The sequence below is a fragment of the Hemibagrus wyckioides genome, linkage group LG12 (genome assembly GCF_019097595.1).
Source record: "Hemibagrus wyckioides isolate EC202008001 linkage group LG12, SWU_Hwy_1.0, whole genome shotgun sequence".
Classification (NCBI taxonomy): domain Eukaryota; kingdom Metazoa; phylum Chordata; class Actinopteri; order Siluriformes; family Bagridae; genus Hemibagrus; species Hemibagrus wyckioides.
The window spans coordinates 12,523,550-12,539,970 of record NC_080721.1 but is presented as its reverse complement, the minus strand read 5'-3'; the positions used below and the strand labels follow the sequence as shown (position 1 = coordinate 12,539,970).

At 41.9% G+C, this 16,421-nt stretch overlaps 1 protein-coding gene across 2 annotated transcripts in view; it reads left to right on the top strand.

The window, feature by feature from the left end:
- The first annotated feature begins 2,818 nt into the window (after positions 1–2,818).
- The window catches only part of engl (endoglin, like), a 19,595-nt gene continuing 5,992 nt past the window's right edge, over positions 2,819–16,421 (top strand). Inside the window, exons 1-13 of one of the 2 annotated variants that reach the window (XM_058404935.1) lie at positions 2,819–3,061; positions 3,180–3,246; positions 9,029–9,139; positions 10,645–10,811; positions 11,124–11,261; positions 11,410–11,584; positions 11,753–11,921; positions 12,452–12,596; positions 12,686–12,878; positions 14,093–14,244; positions 14,424–14,579; positions 15,868–15,957; positions 16,039–16,287. In XM_058404935.1, the coding sequence (XP_058260918.1) occupies positions 9,082–9,139; positions 10,645–10,811; positions 11,124–11,261; positions 11,410–11,584; positions 11,753–11,921; positions 12,452–12,596; positions 12,686–12,878; positions 14,093–14,244; positions 14,424–14,579; positions 15,868–15,957; positions 16,039–16,287 (1,692 nt within the window). In that variant the 5' untranslated portion in view covers positions 2,819–3,061; positions 3,180–3,246; positions 9,029–9,081. Of the gene's footprint in view, positions 3,062–3,174; positions 3,247–9,028; positions 9,140–10,644; positions 10,812–11,123; positions 11,262–11,409; positions 11,585–11,752; positions 11,922–12,451; positions 12,597–12,685; positions 12,879–14,092; positions 14,245–14,423; positions 14,580–15,867; positions 15,958–16,038; positions 16,288–16,421 lie in introns of both variants that reach the window. The other variant, XM_058404934.1, reaches the window with a different exon arrangement.

Genomic DNA, 16,421 nt, shown 5'->3' with positions numbered 1-16,421 from the left:
ATCAATGTTATCATCACCACCACCACCACCATCAATATTATCATCACCACCACCACCATCAATATTATCATCACCACCACCACCACCATCAATATTATCATCACCACCACCACCATCAATGTTATCATCACCACCACCACCACCATCAATATTATCATCACCACCACCACCATCAATATTATCATCACCTCCACCATCATCACCACCACCACCACCATCAATATTATCATCACCACCACCACCATCAATGTTATCATCACCACCACCACCACCATCAATATTATCATCACCACCATCAATATTATCATCACCACCACCACCATCAATGTTATCATCACCACCACCACCACCATCAATATTATCATCACCACCACCATCACTATCACCACCACCACCACCATCAATATTATCATCACCACCACCACCACCACCACCAAAACCAAAGAACTGGTGCTTTATAATATCACAGAATATCAGTCTCTTTCATTACAATATGTCTAGACCTCAGGTGCAAAAAAAAGTCCCACCCATGTGTGTATATATACTTTAAACATTCACAAAGCAGGAACATGCATATCATAGTGAGTTATTTTCCAGTGGCAGCCAGCAACCATAATTTCCATTTAAAGATGAGATATATAAATATATACACACATAAACACATTTGACGCATTTAGAGAAAAAAAAAAGCTACACCAGTTAATGTGCGTGAGCAGAAACTGAACTTCTGACTCATTATATGTGAAGATAAATAAAACCTGCGTCCCGTATGGAGCTGTAATTAGTGGCCTTCTTTTACTCATATTGTTCGTCCTTTCCTGTTATGTCTCGGCCCCTTTTCCATAAACCTGCGCCCATTTTCGCAAAAACCCGTCGCTTTAATCACATGCTGTATTTTTATTATAGATACAGAACAGAACAGATGTACAGTACGACGTTTTATAGGTGTCATGGTGGGTTCAAGAGGGGGAGCAGGGACAAGTGCAGAAGAGGGAAAAGTGCTAGATGGTGGACTGTTAGCGCAGAAAAGTCACTCGGCCACTTCACATTTAAGTACGGTCCATCGGTGAGCAAACGAGTTTATGGTGAGTAAAATAATCATTACATAAGACTTATTTATTCTTTTAAAGTTACAAGAATAACTAAATCTGCACCTCATTCACAAGAGTCATACTGTTCTGACAAAAATATATTCATATTTTTCTATATATTTTCTTTCTGCTTGTACAGATAATTTTATATTTATTTTATTATTGTAACTATTTTCATTTTATTTTATTCTAGTTTTTTTTTGCTTTCTATTTTATTTTTATTAATTTTTTTTATTCTATTTATATTCTATTTTATTTTTAATTTACTTTTATTTTAATTTTCTTTTTTTTATTCTACTTCTTACATTCTGGACAGGGTTTCATTGCACTGTGTGTATTTGTGTATATGACAAATAACATCATTTATTTATTATCAGAATTATTCAAGCCTTCTATTTGAGAAATAAATAAATATTCAGTCGCTTTTGTAACCTCATGAAAACAATGGATTCATGAGGATATACAAAGACAAATTTTAAAATATAGGGCAAGAGTGCAAGGTTTGGAAGATTTCACTCAGGTTTCATTTCATGAGGAAGGTCAAAGAGCCTTCAGGGAACAACATCACTACACAACACTGCAACTCTACAGACACATAGCAAACATCTCAAGCATAGTAGATCACAAGTATAGTATAATTAAATTCACTGGATCTAATTTTCCCTGGTGTGGTGAAACATGCAAGATGATAAGGAAGGTACGAGAGATCCCAGCAGTCAGTGGAAAAGATCTGAAAGTGGCAGGAACCTCAGTTACACTGAGAACAATAAGCAAATTCTGGCAATCATTCAGCTCGTAATGTACGGAGAAAGAATCATGTGATCCCAGGAAGATCATCAGCGCCAGGGCTGCTTGACAAGAACCGTCAATGTTCTCGTCTCCTCTTGTAGGAAGAACATGAAGGTTTCATCCAGACACCGAGCCCAAGCATGCAGCCGAAATAACTCAATACTGCTTTCTAAACAAGAAGCCTGAAAAATCAGCGCTTTCAAAACCCACTGAAAATGTTTGGAGGCTTTCCACAGGAACCTGAGAGTCCTTTATAGGGAACTTTGTTACGAAGGGAATTGAAGACCATCCGTAGGATCCTGCAAAAAGGCAGATTAATGCAGCTGTAATGCTGGACATGTGTGGGGCCTGAATGCTTTGTTCCCTATCACTTAGTTTATTAAGCATATCTGTGTTTATGTGGATTTGTACAAGGGCAAAAGATATTATGTGTGTAAACAGGGTAAGTGCTCCAATACTCAGGTGGATAAAAGTCTCAGCGCATAAAGAGAAATGAACGTTTTAGAACAAATCTCTTCCACAATTCCCACCCATACTTACTTACTTATATATTTGTATATATATATATATATATATAGAGAGAGAGAGAGAGAGAGAGAGAGAGAGAGAGCAATAAGATCAGATGTGTATAACAGCAGAAATGTTAACATGAGCTCATGATAAGTTGGAGAGGCGACTCCGAGAGTGTTTACAAACAAATGTTAAACTGACCATGCTAAAGTTTAAAGTCTTAATTTCCCCTGTGCATGGAGACACCCTGCAGATATGATGCATGAAAGTTCTCCTTGTTTAACGTTTCATCTGCATTCTGTCAATCATCCCCCAAACCCCGCCCCTACTTGCATGTTAAGCCCCGCCCCCACCCGTCCTCCCTTGTCCAGATAAACTTTCCTCCTCTCTATATTTCTCTCAGCAACATAAACTGAATTGCTCTGTAATCTACTGCACGCTAAACTTTCTTTTCTTTTCTTTTCTTTTCTTTCTTTCTTTACTTTGATCAGTGTCTCCGGGTTTCAGAATGAACTGAGAGAGGGTGTGTGTGTGTGTGCGTGCGCGCGCGCGCGCGCGTGTGTGTGTATGTGCGTGTGTCCTCATACTTAAATATGCGGCGTCTAAACAGAGCCCTTAAAGCTGATTCCTCGCGCGCCGGTGATGTCATTTGGGACCACCGATCGACACAGGTGGGTGTATCCAACACACACACACACACACTTCAAATCTGCAGTAGTACTATATCTATAGGAAATTGTTATTCTTTAACAGAATGATGACCCTGCTCTGTTTTTTGGTAAAGTTTAGTTCACTGCGCTGAAGTTTCTCCGGTTTTGGATGCAGACCTGATGGACCTCGCGCTATTTATAAGCCGGTAATAAATTCAGATTTAATGCTTTACAACTGCTTTTTTTTAAATCAAAACAATCATCTGTCTCCATCGGGCATAAATTGTTGTCATTTTTGTGCATGTTTATTTATCCTTAAATTCTGCCTGGTTTCTGTTTTCATGTCGTTTTAGTTTTGTATTGCAGCCATTTGTTTGTTTGTTTGTTTTTGTTTATATGACTTCTTGCAATGCTTTTTTCGGTCCTGTTTTTTCTTATAGCCGTGTTTATTCAGCTATAGGATCAGTAGCCTTATCAGTCATCATATCTATATCATAATAAACTGCGTGACAGGTTTTACAGGTCTGAGCTGCTTTAGAGTTTTATTGCTGACTCTGAGGATGTGATGAAGTGATGATGTGTGGATGTGATGGTGTAATGATGTGTGGATGTGATGGTGTAATGATGTGTGGATGTGATGGTGTAATGTGTGGATGTGATGGTGTAATGATGTGTGGATGTGATGGTGTAATGATGTGTGGATGTGATGGTGTAATGTGTGGATGTGATGGTGTAATGTGTGGATGTGATGGTGTAATGGTGTAATGGTGTAATGATGTAATGATGTGTGGATGTGATGGTGTAATGATGTGTGGATGTGATGGTGTAATGATGTGTGGATGTGATGGTGTAATGTGTGGATGTGATGGTGTAATGGTGTAATGGTGTAATGATGTAATGATGTGTGGATGTGATGGTGTAATGTGTGGATGTAATGATGTAATGATGTGTGGATGTGATGGTGTAATGATGTGTGGATGTGATGGTGTAATGATGTAATGATGTGTGGATGTGATGGTGTAATGAGGTAATGATGTGTGGATGTGATGGTGCAATGATGTGTGGATGTGATGGTGTAATGATGTGTGGATGTGATGGTGTAATGTGTGGATGTGATGGTGTAATGGTGTAATGGTGTAATGATGTAATGATGTGTGGATGTGATGGTGTAATGAGGTAATGATGTGTGGATGTGATGGTGTAATGGTGTAATGGTGTAATGGTGTAATGATGTAATGATGTGTGGATGTGATGGTGTAATGATGTGTGGATGTGATGGTGTAATGATGTAATGATGTGTGGATGTGATGGTGTAATGATGTAATGATGTGTGGATGTGATGGTGTAATGAGGTAATGATGTGTGGATGTGATGGTGTAATGATGTGTGGATGTGATGGTGTAATGATGTGTGGATGTGATGGTGTAATGTGTGGATGTGATGGTGTAATGGTGTAATGGTGTAATGATGTAATGATGTGTGGATGTGATGGTGTAATGATGTAATGATGTGTGGATGTGATGGTGTAATGATGTAATGATGTGTGGATGTGATGGTGTAATGATGTAATGATGTGTGGATGTGATGGTGTAATGATGTAATGATGTGTGGATGTGATGGTGTAATGTGTGGATGTGATGATGTAATGGTGTAATGATGTAATAATGTGTGGATGTGATGGTGTAATGGTGTAATGATGTAATGATGTGTGGATGTGATGGTGTAATGTGTGGATGTGATGGTGTGATGGTGTAATGATGTGTGGATGTGATGGTGTAATGATGTAATGATGTGTGGATGTGATGGTGTAATGATGTAATGATGTGTGGATGTGATGATGTAATGGTGTAATGATGTGTGGATGTGATGGTGTAATGATGTAATGATGTGTGGATGTGATGATGTAATGGTGTAATGATGTGTGGATGTGATGGTGTGATGGTGTGATGGTGTAATGATGTAATGATGTAATGATGTGTGGATGTGATGGTGTGATGGTGTAATGATGTAATGATGTAATGATGTGTGGATGTGATGGTGTGATGGTGTAATGGTGTAATGGTGTAATGATGTAATGATGTAATGATGTGTGGATGTGATGGTGTAATGATGTAATGGTGTAATGATGTAATGATGTGTGGATGTGATGGTGTAATGATGTAATGATGTGTGGATGTGATGGTGTAATGTGTGGATGTGATGATGTAATGGTGTAATGATGTAATGATGTGTGGATGTGATGGTGTAATGATGTAATGGTGTAATGATGTAATGATGTGTGGATGTGATGGTGTAATGATGTAATGATGTAATGATGTGTGGATGTGATGGTGTAATGTGTGGATGTGATGATGTAATGGTGTAATGATGTAATGATGTGTGGATGTGATGGTGTAATGTGTGGATGTGATGATGTAATGGTGTAATGATGTAATGATGTGTGGATGTGATGGTGTAATGTGTGGATGTGATGGTGTAATGGTGTAATGATGTGTGGATGTGATGGTGTAATGATGTGTGGATGTGATGGTGTAATGTGTGGATGTGATGGTGTAATGTGTGGATGTGATGGTGTAATGTGTGGATGTGATGGTGTAATGATGTAATGATGTGTGGATGTGATGGTGTAATGTGTGGATGTGATGGTGTAATGTGTGGATGTGATGGTGTAATGTGTGGATGTGATGGTGTAATGGTGTAATGATGTGTGGATGTGATGGTGTGATGGTGTAATGATGTAATGATGTGTGGATGTGATGGTGTAATGTGTGGATGTGATGGTGTGATGGTGTAATGATGTAATGATGTGTGGATGTGATGGTGTAATGATGTAATGATGTGTGGATGTGATGGTGTAATGGTGTAATGATGTAATGATGTGTGGATGTGATGGTGTGATGGTGTGATGGTGTAATGGTGTAATGATGTAATGATGTGATGGTGTAATGGTGTAATGATGTGTGGATGTGATGGTGTAATGGTGTAATGGTGTAATGATGTAATGATGTGTGGATGTGATGGTGTAATGATGTGTGGATGTGATGGTGTAATGTGTGGATGTGATGGTGTAATGTGTGGATGTGATGGTGTAATGATGTAATGATGTAATGATTTGTGGATGTGATGGTGTAATGATGTGTGGATGTGATGGTGTAATGATGTGATGGTGTAATGATGTGTGGATGTGATGGTGTAATGTGTGGATGTGATGGTGTAATGTGTGGATGTGATGGTGTAATGATGTAATGATGTAATGATTTGTGGATGTGATGGTGTAATGGTGTAATGATGTAATGATGTGTGGATGTGATGGTGTAATGATGTGTGGATGTGATGGTGTAATGATGTAATGATGTAATGATTTGTGGATGTGATGGTGTAATGATGTGTGGATGTGATGGTGTAATGGTGTAATGATGTAATGATGTGTGGATGTGATGGTGTAATGATGTAATGATGTGTGGATGTGATGGTGTAATGGTGTAATGATGTGTGGATGTGATGGTGTAATGGTGTAATGATGTAATGATGTGTGGATGTGATGGTGTAATGGTGTAATGATGTGTGGATGTGATGGTGTAATGGTGTAATGATGTAATGATGTGTGGATGTGATGGTGTAATGGTGTAATGATGTAATGATGTGTGGATGTGATGGTGTAATGATGTGTGGACGTGATGGTGTAATGTGTGGATGTGATGGTGTAATGTGTGGATGTGATGGTATAATGGTGTAATGATGTAATGATTTGTGGATGTGATGGTGTGATGGTGTAATGATGTGTGGATGTGATGATGTAATGATGTAATGATGTGTGGATGTGATGATGTGATGATGTAATGATGTAATGATTTGTGGATGTGATGATGTGATGTAATGATGTAATGATTTGTGGATGTGATGGTGTGATGGTGTAATGATGTGTGGATGTGATGGTGTAATTATGTGATGATGTGATGATGTAATGATGTGTGGATGTGATGATGTAATGATGTGATGATGTAATGATGTGTGGATGTGATGATGTAATGATGTAATGATGTGTGGATGTGATGGTGTAATGATGTGATGGTGTAATGATGTGATGATGTGTGGATGTGATGGTGTAATGATGTGATGATGTGATGATGTGTGGATGTGATGGTGTAATGATGTGATGGTGTAATGATGTGATGATGTGATGATGTGTGGATGTGATGATGTAATGATGTGATGTAATGATGTGTGGATGTGATGGTGTAATGATGTGTGGATGTGATGATGTAATGATGTGTGGATGTGATGATGTAATGATGTGATGATGTAATGATGTGTGGATGTGATGATGTAATGATGTGTGGATGTGATGATGTAATGATGTGATGATGTAATGATGTGTGGATGTGATGATGTAATGATGTGTCGCTATACCGCTGTACCATGATGACTGAGTGTAAAAAAGTTACACCGTTGCTGTACATGATTATAACAGTAATAAGTGTTTTATAGCAGGATATAGTGAGAGTGTGATATCAGGTTGTGATGTGATTATGTTTCACTCCAATGTGATAATGAAGTGCTGACCGGAGTCTGTTTATTGACCTGTTGGTGAAGTCTCCTGCAGTGCAGTGTTACAGTGTAAACGAGCAGATGGAGCTAAGCACTGTCTTAACACCTGATGAGCTCAGGATCCTTAGCTCAGGATTGTCATTTCCTGGTACTTTAGCTCAGGAACCTTAGCTCAGGAACTTTACCTCAGGAACATTAGCTCAGGAACTTTATCTGAGAAACCTCAGCTCAGGAACATTAGCTCAGGAACTTTATCTAAGAAACCTCAGCTCAGGAACATTAGCTCAGGAACTTTATCTCAGAAACCTCAGCTCAGGAACTTCAGCCCAGAAACCTTACCTCAGGAACATTAGCTCAGGAACTTTATCTCAGAATCCTCAGCTCAGGAACTTCAGCCCAGAAACCTTACCTCAGGAACATTAGTTGAGGAACTTTACCTTAGAAACCTTAGCCCAGGAACATGAGCTCAGGAACTTTATCTCAGAAACCTTAGCTCAGGAACTTCAGCACAGAAACTTTACCTCAGGAACATTTGCTCAGGAACATTACCTCAGAAACCTTACTTCAGGAACATTAGCCCAGGACCTTCAGTTTAGGAACTTTAACTCAGAAACCTTAGCTCAGTAACTCCAGCTGAGGAACTTTACCTCAGGAACCTCAGCTTAGAAACTACATCTTAGTACAAAGACTTTTACTTAGTACAAAAAACTTTCCTACATTTTAGCCCAGGAACTTTATTTCGAGGATCTTTACAACAGGAAACTTTAGGAGTTTAATTCAAAGACATTAGTACAGAATCTTCAGCCCAATATCTTTACACCAGGAATTTCACTACAGGGAATTTTGTATCCGGGCTCCCGCTCAGGGATGAATCCGAGGAACTGAAGTAGCACAAGTGTAGGAAATACTGTAAGTGTAGGAAGTACCGGAAATTTAGTACAAGAGTTTTATCCAAGAATCTTTAGTACAAGAACTTTTTTTCTGAGACTCTTAAGTTCAGAAACCTAACACTGCTCTTGCAGAACTCGAAATTGGACCAAGTTCAAGCCCAAGGTTTGACCCGGAGTGGACATCTGAGTTAATCAGATATCAGCGTCTGATCCCTACTGAGATGCAGCAGACTGAAACACACTGCAGCTGATTCACACAGGCTGGGCTCCGTGGTGTTTATGGAATTTAAGGTTTCGTTATGAACAACATAAATACAAATGAGATATTCATAGTCAGTCTGATTATTCTGTGTGTCTGTGTGTGTGTGTGTGTGTAAGAGGAAGGGAGGGACATGAGCTCTGAACACTCCAGACTGTGTTGTTGCTTTTTTGTCTTTCTTGACTTTGTGGAATGTAAGATTTCGTTATGAATTGCTCTTTGTCCTTCCTCTCTGTCTGAAACTTATTCTGTGTGTGTGTGTGTTTCTGTGTGTGTGTGTGTGTGTGTCAGTATGTAACAGAACTCCTCTGAAGCTGAACACTTCTGGATAAAACGGGAAGACAATGTCACAATCAGGGTGGGCACTAATCTGTCTCCTGCTGTTCAGGGCAGGAACTGCAGGTATGGGGCAGGAGAGCAGGTGTGTGTGTGTGTGTGTGTGTGTGTGTGTGTGTGTGTGTGTGTGTAAATTAAATTGAGGCTGTATTGTTCCTGTATTTTACAAGAAGTACACTATGAAACACCAGCTGAACTCACTAATCAGACTGATGTGGAAAACTGGGCGTCGCCTAATATTCTAACGAGCACTTGATTGACATCTCACCAAAGACAAAACTACTGGCCTGCAACGGCATTTGAACCAAACTAAATACAAAAGCACAACCAATTCGCTTGCTAGTCTTCACTTGCTGTCTTAGCATTTTCATGCTAGTTTAGGTTTACTGACTAGTCTGGAGCTTCACTCACTGTTTTAACTTTGTCCTGTTATTTTCATCTTAATTTATTAGTTCAGCTGTTGCTTGATGGTTTAGTCTTCACTTCACAGTTAGTTTAGTAATCTCACCCTGGTTAATCTTGACTTGTTATCCTAGCTAGTTCAGTTTTTATTTGCTAGATTAGCTTTCCTTTGCTGTTGTAGTCATTAGTCTTTACATACCATCCTCTCTTGCTAGCGGAGCATTCACTTGCTCATTTAGCCTTCCGTTCACTAGTTTATCTGTCCCCCAGTACTCTTTCTTAACTTATCTTAAATTTCTGATGCTAGTTCAGCTAGTCTTAGTAAGTTCAGTGCTAGCTGAAATTGTTAGCTCACTTAGCTTTCTTTCAGTACTTTACTCTTCATTCACTTATCTTAAATTCCTCTTGCTAGTCCAGTCTACACCTGTAGCTTACCTGTTTTAGCATTATTTCGCTAGCTTAGTTCAGTTTTCCCTCACTAGGTCTTCAGGGCCAAACAAAAGCAGCCTTTGTGATTAGTGAGAGTGAAATTTACGTGACTACATCTTCAGACGAGCTCCTCCCACTTTACGTCATCATTTCTTGTAAAGATCTTGAAGTTATTGGAAAGTCTGCAGTGATTAGCTACGTGATTTTGGTTTGGTGTGTATTGTTTCAGAGAGAAGTCTTACAGTCCAGGAGAGGAGAGCGTGGTGTTAAAGACGCACGATGCGGCCAGGCACACCTCTCGAGTGTGTGTTAAAGCGCGTGTGTGTGTGTGAATAGGTTAGCATTTCACCGGGCAGTGCCACAGACACCTACGTGTGTCTGACCCTGCGCCAGGTTTCACTCTGAGCTCTCAGAACAGTCTAGAGCTTTCACTCCAGCTCTCCACAATGAAACAGGATTTTGTAATATTGTTTAAAGACACAGATGAAATGAGTTAGGAGTCTGATTAAACACACTCAGTCTGAGTGCAGTGGTTACCATGCAATGTACACACACACACACACACACAGACACACACACACACACGCTCCAAATTACTTAGAGTACTGGATCACACTCAAAAATGTTGCCGGCTGCTCTGTGAGTGTGAGTTTGGTGTGAGTTTTGTATGAGTGTGTGTGTGTGTGTGTGTATGAGTGTTTGTGGTTTGGATGAAATGTATTTTCTCTGCCTTTGAGCAGGAGAGGTGACTCTGCAGTGCGGAGTTTCTCCTGCAGGGGTGCTGCATCCTGTTCATGCTCAGCTTGAGCGCTTCGAGGCAGGGCCAGGCTGTGCTGCCAGAGAGGGCGGGGCTAAAGAGACCCATGTGATCTCTGTGGCGAGACCTAATCACAGTACTGACAAGCTGGTACTATTACCTGTCTGTCTGTCTGTCTGTCTGTCTATTTATCTATCAGTCTGTCTGTCTATCTATCTATCTATCTATCTATCTATCTATCTATCTATCTATCTATCTATCTATCTATCTATCTATCTGCCTGTCTGTCTGTCTATCTATCTATCTATCTATCTATCTATCTATCTATCTATCTATCTATCTATCTATCTATCTATCTATCTATCTATCTGTCTGTCTGTCTGTTGTTCTCTCTCTCTCTCTCTCTCTCTCCCCCTCTCTCTCTTTCTCTATCTAACTGTCTGTCTGTCTTTCTCTCTCTAGGTGACAGTGGTTCTGAGGCCACTGTCTTACTCACATCCTGTCCATCGTCCAGTCATTCTCGTACTGAGTTCCCAGGATGCCATGCACTGGGTTCTGGAGAGTGAAGGACTGCCGAAGAATCTCCATGTGCTGGTGCAGGTCAGCACTTATACATCACTATACGCAGTGTGTGTGTGTGAGTGTGTGTGTGTGTGTGTGTGTGTGTGTGTGTGTGGGTGTATGAGTGATTTATAATAATCAAAGCCACTGAATGGCCAGTGTCTGTGTGTGTGTGTGTGTGTTGCAGGTCTTGGTGAACTCCACTCTGGAGAACGGAGGTGTGTCAGCTCGTGTCCATACCATACCATCATTGCCGTGGCGACCTCGTGCTCTACTGCGCTGGACGCTTCAGCGTCATGCAACTGTCTCCTCCCTTACACACTCAACCAGCGCCAACCGCATCTACCTCCGCCTAGGAGAAGGTACACACACACACGCACACACACACATATCAAAGCAAAAACACAAACTTCGCCCTTAATATCAGACTTTAAATGTTGATGAGTCACCTGTAGATTTATGGTTGTACATTAACATTTATCTGCTGTATAATTAGTGCAATCTTCATACTTTATTTCCCTGACCCTCAGATCCCAGCATGCCGAGCGTGTGTCGCCTAAAGTCTCTCTTCCTCTCTCATAACTACATGGTGTCCAAGCTACAGGAACAGGAAGTGAATGGCTGCGCCTCCTCAGAGAGTCTCCTCACCCCGGAAGTGCACATCATCAAGCTGTGGTCTGCCGGCTCCGGACTCTGTGGGTGAGTCCCACATCAATAATTTGACATATTTCTGGAGCAAACTGACACCAGATTTCCCATGTGATCAGGCCTGTGATTGGTTGTTTCGAATCAGGCTTGAATTTAGACGAGATTGGAAAGGTTCTCAGGAACTTGTGTTCTTTATTTTGTTCAATTATTTCCAACATCTCACAGGTCAATCAGCAGTCCAGCAGTAACTATTCTGAGACAATCTGGATCTGTGTAGAGTTTAGCAGAGTGATGTAGCTATAGTCATACAATGACATGAACACATGGAGCATCTGCTTAAACTACTTCAGTATATATACATACTTGTGTTTCAGGGCCACATCTGTAAGCAGTTTCCATTGTGGGTGTATCTGGGTTATTTCAATCTGAACAGAAATTGGTTAATTGTCCTTGGTGTCAGCTGTATCTTGGTGAAGTTTATGAAACCAAGACGAGTGAACAGGTCTAATGTGAAATACATCATGAGATCTACAGCTGAAGCACCTTCAGAAGCCAGCCAAACATCCAGTCGCTCTTCTCAGGTCCTTACAGGTGGAGGTGTCTGTCTCTCTGCTGCCCCCGGTGGCTGATGCTGGCTGGTGTAATGTGGTGTTAGTGTTAAGCAGTGCTGCTCCAGTCAACTGGGCTCTGGTGACTCCGGGTCTCCGTGGCCACATCACAGTTCACGTGAGACGTCTCTTCCTTCACTGAACATCAGAATAGCCACACTTTTATTAAGCTGACATCTGATTCCACTCTCTCTCTCTCTCTCTCAGTCGACTCACAGCGTGACGCCTCTCTATCCTCCCAAACCCGACCTCACCATGAGCAGCACCATCGTCCCTGACCTCCTCACAACCCCTGACCTGCTCGCCTGGGCCAATCACAACGGCTATCCCTCTGTGATGTCGTACACGGAAGCTCATCTAGCCAATCGGCTGGTGATCAAGCTGAAAGGAGGCGGGACAGGTAAGGCCAGAATCTTGAGAGCCTGTCTGTATCCCCTGCTGAGCTTCTTGACTCCTAACAGAAAAATATTAGAGACACTGTGACTGATATCATACCAAGAGCTTTCTTTTTTTACTTTAATTCAAACTGCAGATATTTGAACCTTTTCATAGCAAAAGTGTCTTTAGCACAATTATGATCGGTCTCATCCACACGCTCCGTGTCCAGCTTTAAACTGGACTAGCAAAGGTGTTCATGATGCAAATGATGTTTTTCTATATGTATCAGGTGTCAAAAAATTAGCATTACCTGTAATTAGCTAGATTAATTTACTTCCAGTCTTTCCCCATGTTCTAGACACATACAGTTTGTTGGCGAGTATGTTGAGTAAGTTACTATTAGCAAGACAACACACACACACACACACACACTGCTGACAGGACAGAACAATATAATCGTCTTCAGTTGGGTTGTAGATGTTTTGGTGTTTTCTCAGTTTCTGGTCTGATTAAATGCTCAGATGTCCTTCGCAGGCTCCAGGCTGATGTTCGTGTTATACAGATAAACACAGAAACCTTCGATTCGTGCGATGCGGCTCGATGTCAAGCAGAGTTATATCCTCTTATCACTGTTGCTAGAATGTCCTGAAGGATTTTATTCCTCTTATAACTCAGTGATATCATAACAATCGCGCAGATTGTGGACAGGTTACTTCCTGCCAGATCACTTAACCTGTCCATCACCAGCCTTTTCTTCCTCTCTCCGAGTCAGTTCTACAAAAAAAAAAATCACCCAGTTTGTCGTTTTTCAGAGAAGCAGCACAGCGCGAACTCCTCGAGCACGTCCTTAAGGCTTCCCCGTGAATGTGCTGATGTCCTTCACTGACTCCATGCTAACAAAAACTATTTTTAAAAACAGACCGTGATCTTCTCTTCCTGGAGCATGTCCAGGAGATAAACGAGCGATGAAGGCCTTGATTGGTTATAAAAATAAACAGATTTAGCGCAGATTTAAGAAAAGTCAGTGAGAGTCAAATTTGGAGACTGGATTATTTTAATGGACACAGAGAGACACTTATTCTGTTCAGTCTGGGAGTTTAGGGTGTGAGCAAAAGCTGTGTCTCAAATCACACACTGTGCAACTATACACTTGAGGTGCAGGAAATCCAAAACAGATGTTTAATATCCCTGCTTTGTCACTTCTCTATCACTTTACACACACACACACACACACAGTGCAGGCTGTCAGGGAGGCGAAGGTGGAGGAGACGTGGCTGAGACACTGGATGTCTCATGAGGTCGGCGACGATGTGGGCAGCAGGAAGGTGGTTAGTGTGCAGTGTGCAGATGGACGCCTCGCTGTCTCTGTGGATAAAAGCTCCTTACAGGTCAAATACACACACACACACGCACACACACACACATTGTTAACAGCATATCATTGGCATATTGTTTGTTTCTTGATTGTAATCAGGATCATTGATAAAGCAGTGTGTTCTCAAACATGGATTGTTTCTCTCTCTCTCTATCTCTCTCTCTTTCTCTCACACACACACACGGTGTGCAGGCTCTGCCTCTGTCAGTTTCATCGGTGACCCTGAAGGACCCCTCGTGCCAGGCACGGTCCAACGGGAGCCATTTCCTGTTGGTGTTTCCAGTCATTTCCTGTGGGACTGAAGGAGAGATGGAGCAACATGGCAGAGAAGTGCAGTACAAAAACACGGTGAGGGGGAGAGAGAAAGAGATAGAGAGAGAGAGAGAGAGAGAGAGAGAGAGAGAGACGACTTAAGGAATGAGAAAGACAAACAGAGAGACCGATAGACACAAAAAATGAGAAACAGAGACAAAAAGAAGAGGAACTGAGACAGAGAGAGACACAAGGACATAACGAAAGCGAGAGAGAGAGAGAGAGAGAGAGACACAGAAAGAGAGACAGAAAACAGACAGAGGGAGAGAGATGAAGCTGTGTACCAGTCATTTATTAATAAGAGAACTCGCTGCAGCGTTAAAGTGAAACCTATAGCTTCATTTTAAACCAGAGCTCATGAATACGCGTGAATATTTAACGTGCTATGTTCTCCTGCCGTCCGTAACGGTCTTAAATCACTAACATTCGCTGAATTAGTTCACTGCGTGAGTCGTGCTTTCGCTCGTCAAATCCTCAGGGATTTAATAAAATCCAGGTGAATCTGTTCAAATACACTGCAGCTGCAATACACCGGCTAGTAATCATTTGCATAATGGACGTGGTTGGTCCAGAAGCAGTGGGGGGTTGGGTTATTGTTTTGTGATGTCACATCACGGTTTCACGTCAACGTACTGAGAAAGTCAACGCTTTAAAATGTGCCACAAACTTTAACGCAAACACGTGTTGATGTGACGTTAAAAGTCTTGTCCGTGGAAAGCGACCTCGAGGCCATGTCTTATTTTAACTCAACACACTCCTCCCTTATATTTTTTTGCTTGTGCGGCTCATGAAAACCCCCCCGCTGGGTTTTAGCCTGCTGAGTGTCTCATAATGGCGCAATTACGTTTGGAACTGGGCTCGCTTGCTGTACGGATAGACCACAGAGTGACCTGCCTCAGATATTTTCTGACACGTATAAAGGTTAGAGTCAGCATCTGCCAGGAAATACATACGTGACCTGGGTCACTGTGTGTGTGTGTGTGTGTGTGTGTGTGTGTGTGTGTGAGAGAGAGAGAGATGGAGAGAGAGAGAAGCTGTGATGTCCCCCGCTGTGTCTTCCACATAAGTGGTCCAGATTACAGCATCCTGAGCATAATGGACTGTACCATTTCTATAATGGTGGTGGTGGTGGGGGGAGTTATGTAGCTCAGACTGTAGCTCAGAATTACATTTGATTATTAACGTAATACTTGAAGATCGCAGTTGCTGGTGTGGATCACAAAATTTGTCTGATTAAACGGTAAAAATGATTTGAATGATTTAGTAAACAATATAATTTAACAAATGATTTAAATGAAACTGTTTTAAAACAATATCTGTGCAGATATTGCTGTGGAGGTCTAAGCCATCACTGAATATGTCGGAAAAGACAGACGAGAAATCAGCCAACGAGTCGACTCCACTGGTTATACATGTGAGTGAAGGGGCGTGGCCTGTGGGTCTGTCTCTCGGGTGGGCGTGGTGTCACACTGTGTTGTGTTTCCTCTGGTTTTAGGTCAGATGTGCAGCTCCTCTGCCTGCTCTCAGTAGCGCGTCTCCCCCGAGTTCATCCTCCAGGCCACAGGGGATGCTGCGGAGTGGAAGTGGCCCCGGTTCTGCCCCCGGCCCTGCCCCCGGCCCAGGCTGGCTCCCGGCCCCACATGGTGGTCCTCTGTTCTCCATGCGGCTGTTTGCCACAGACAGGTTTGAACAGAAAGCAGTGGGGCCCTGCATGGTGACGGTTCAGGGACGAGTGTATGCCGAGGTCAGCTTCATACACGACATCACCCAAATACCCCATCACCACATCACCCCATCACCACATCCCCCTATCACCCCATCACCATATTACCACATCACCACATTACCCAGTTACCCCTTCACCACATCACCCCATCC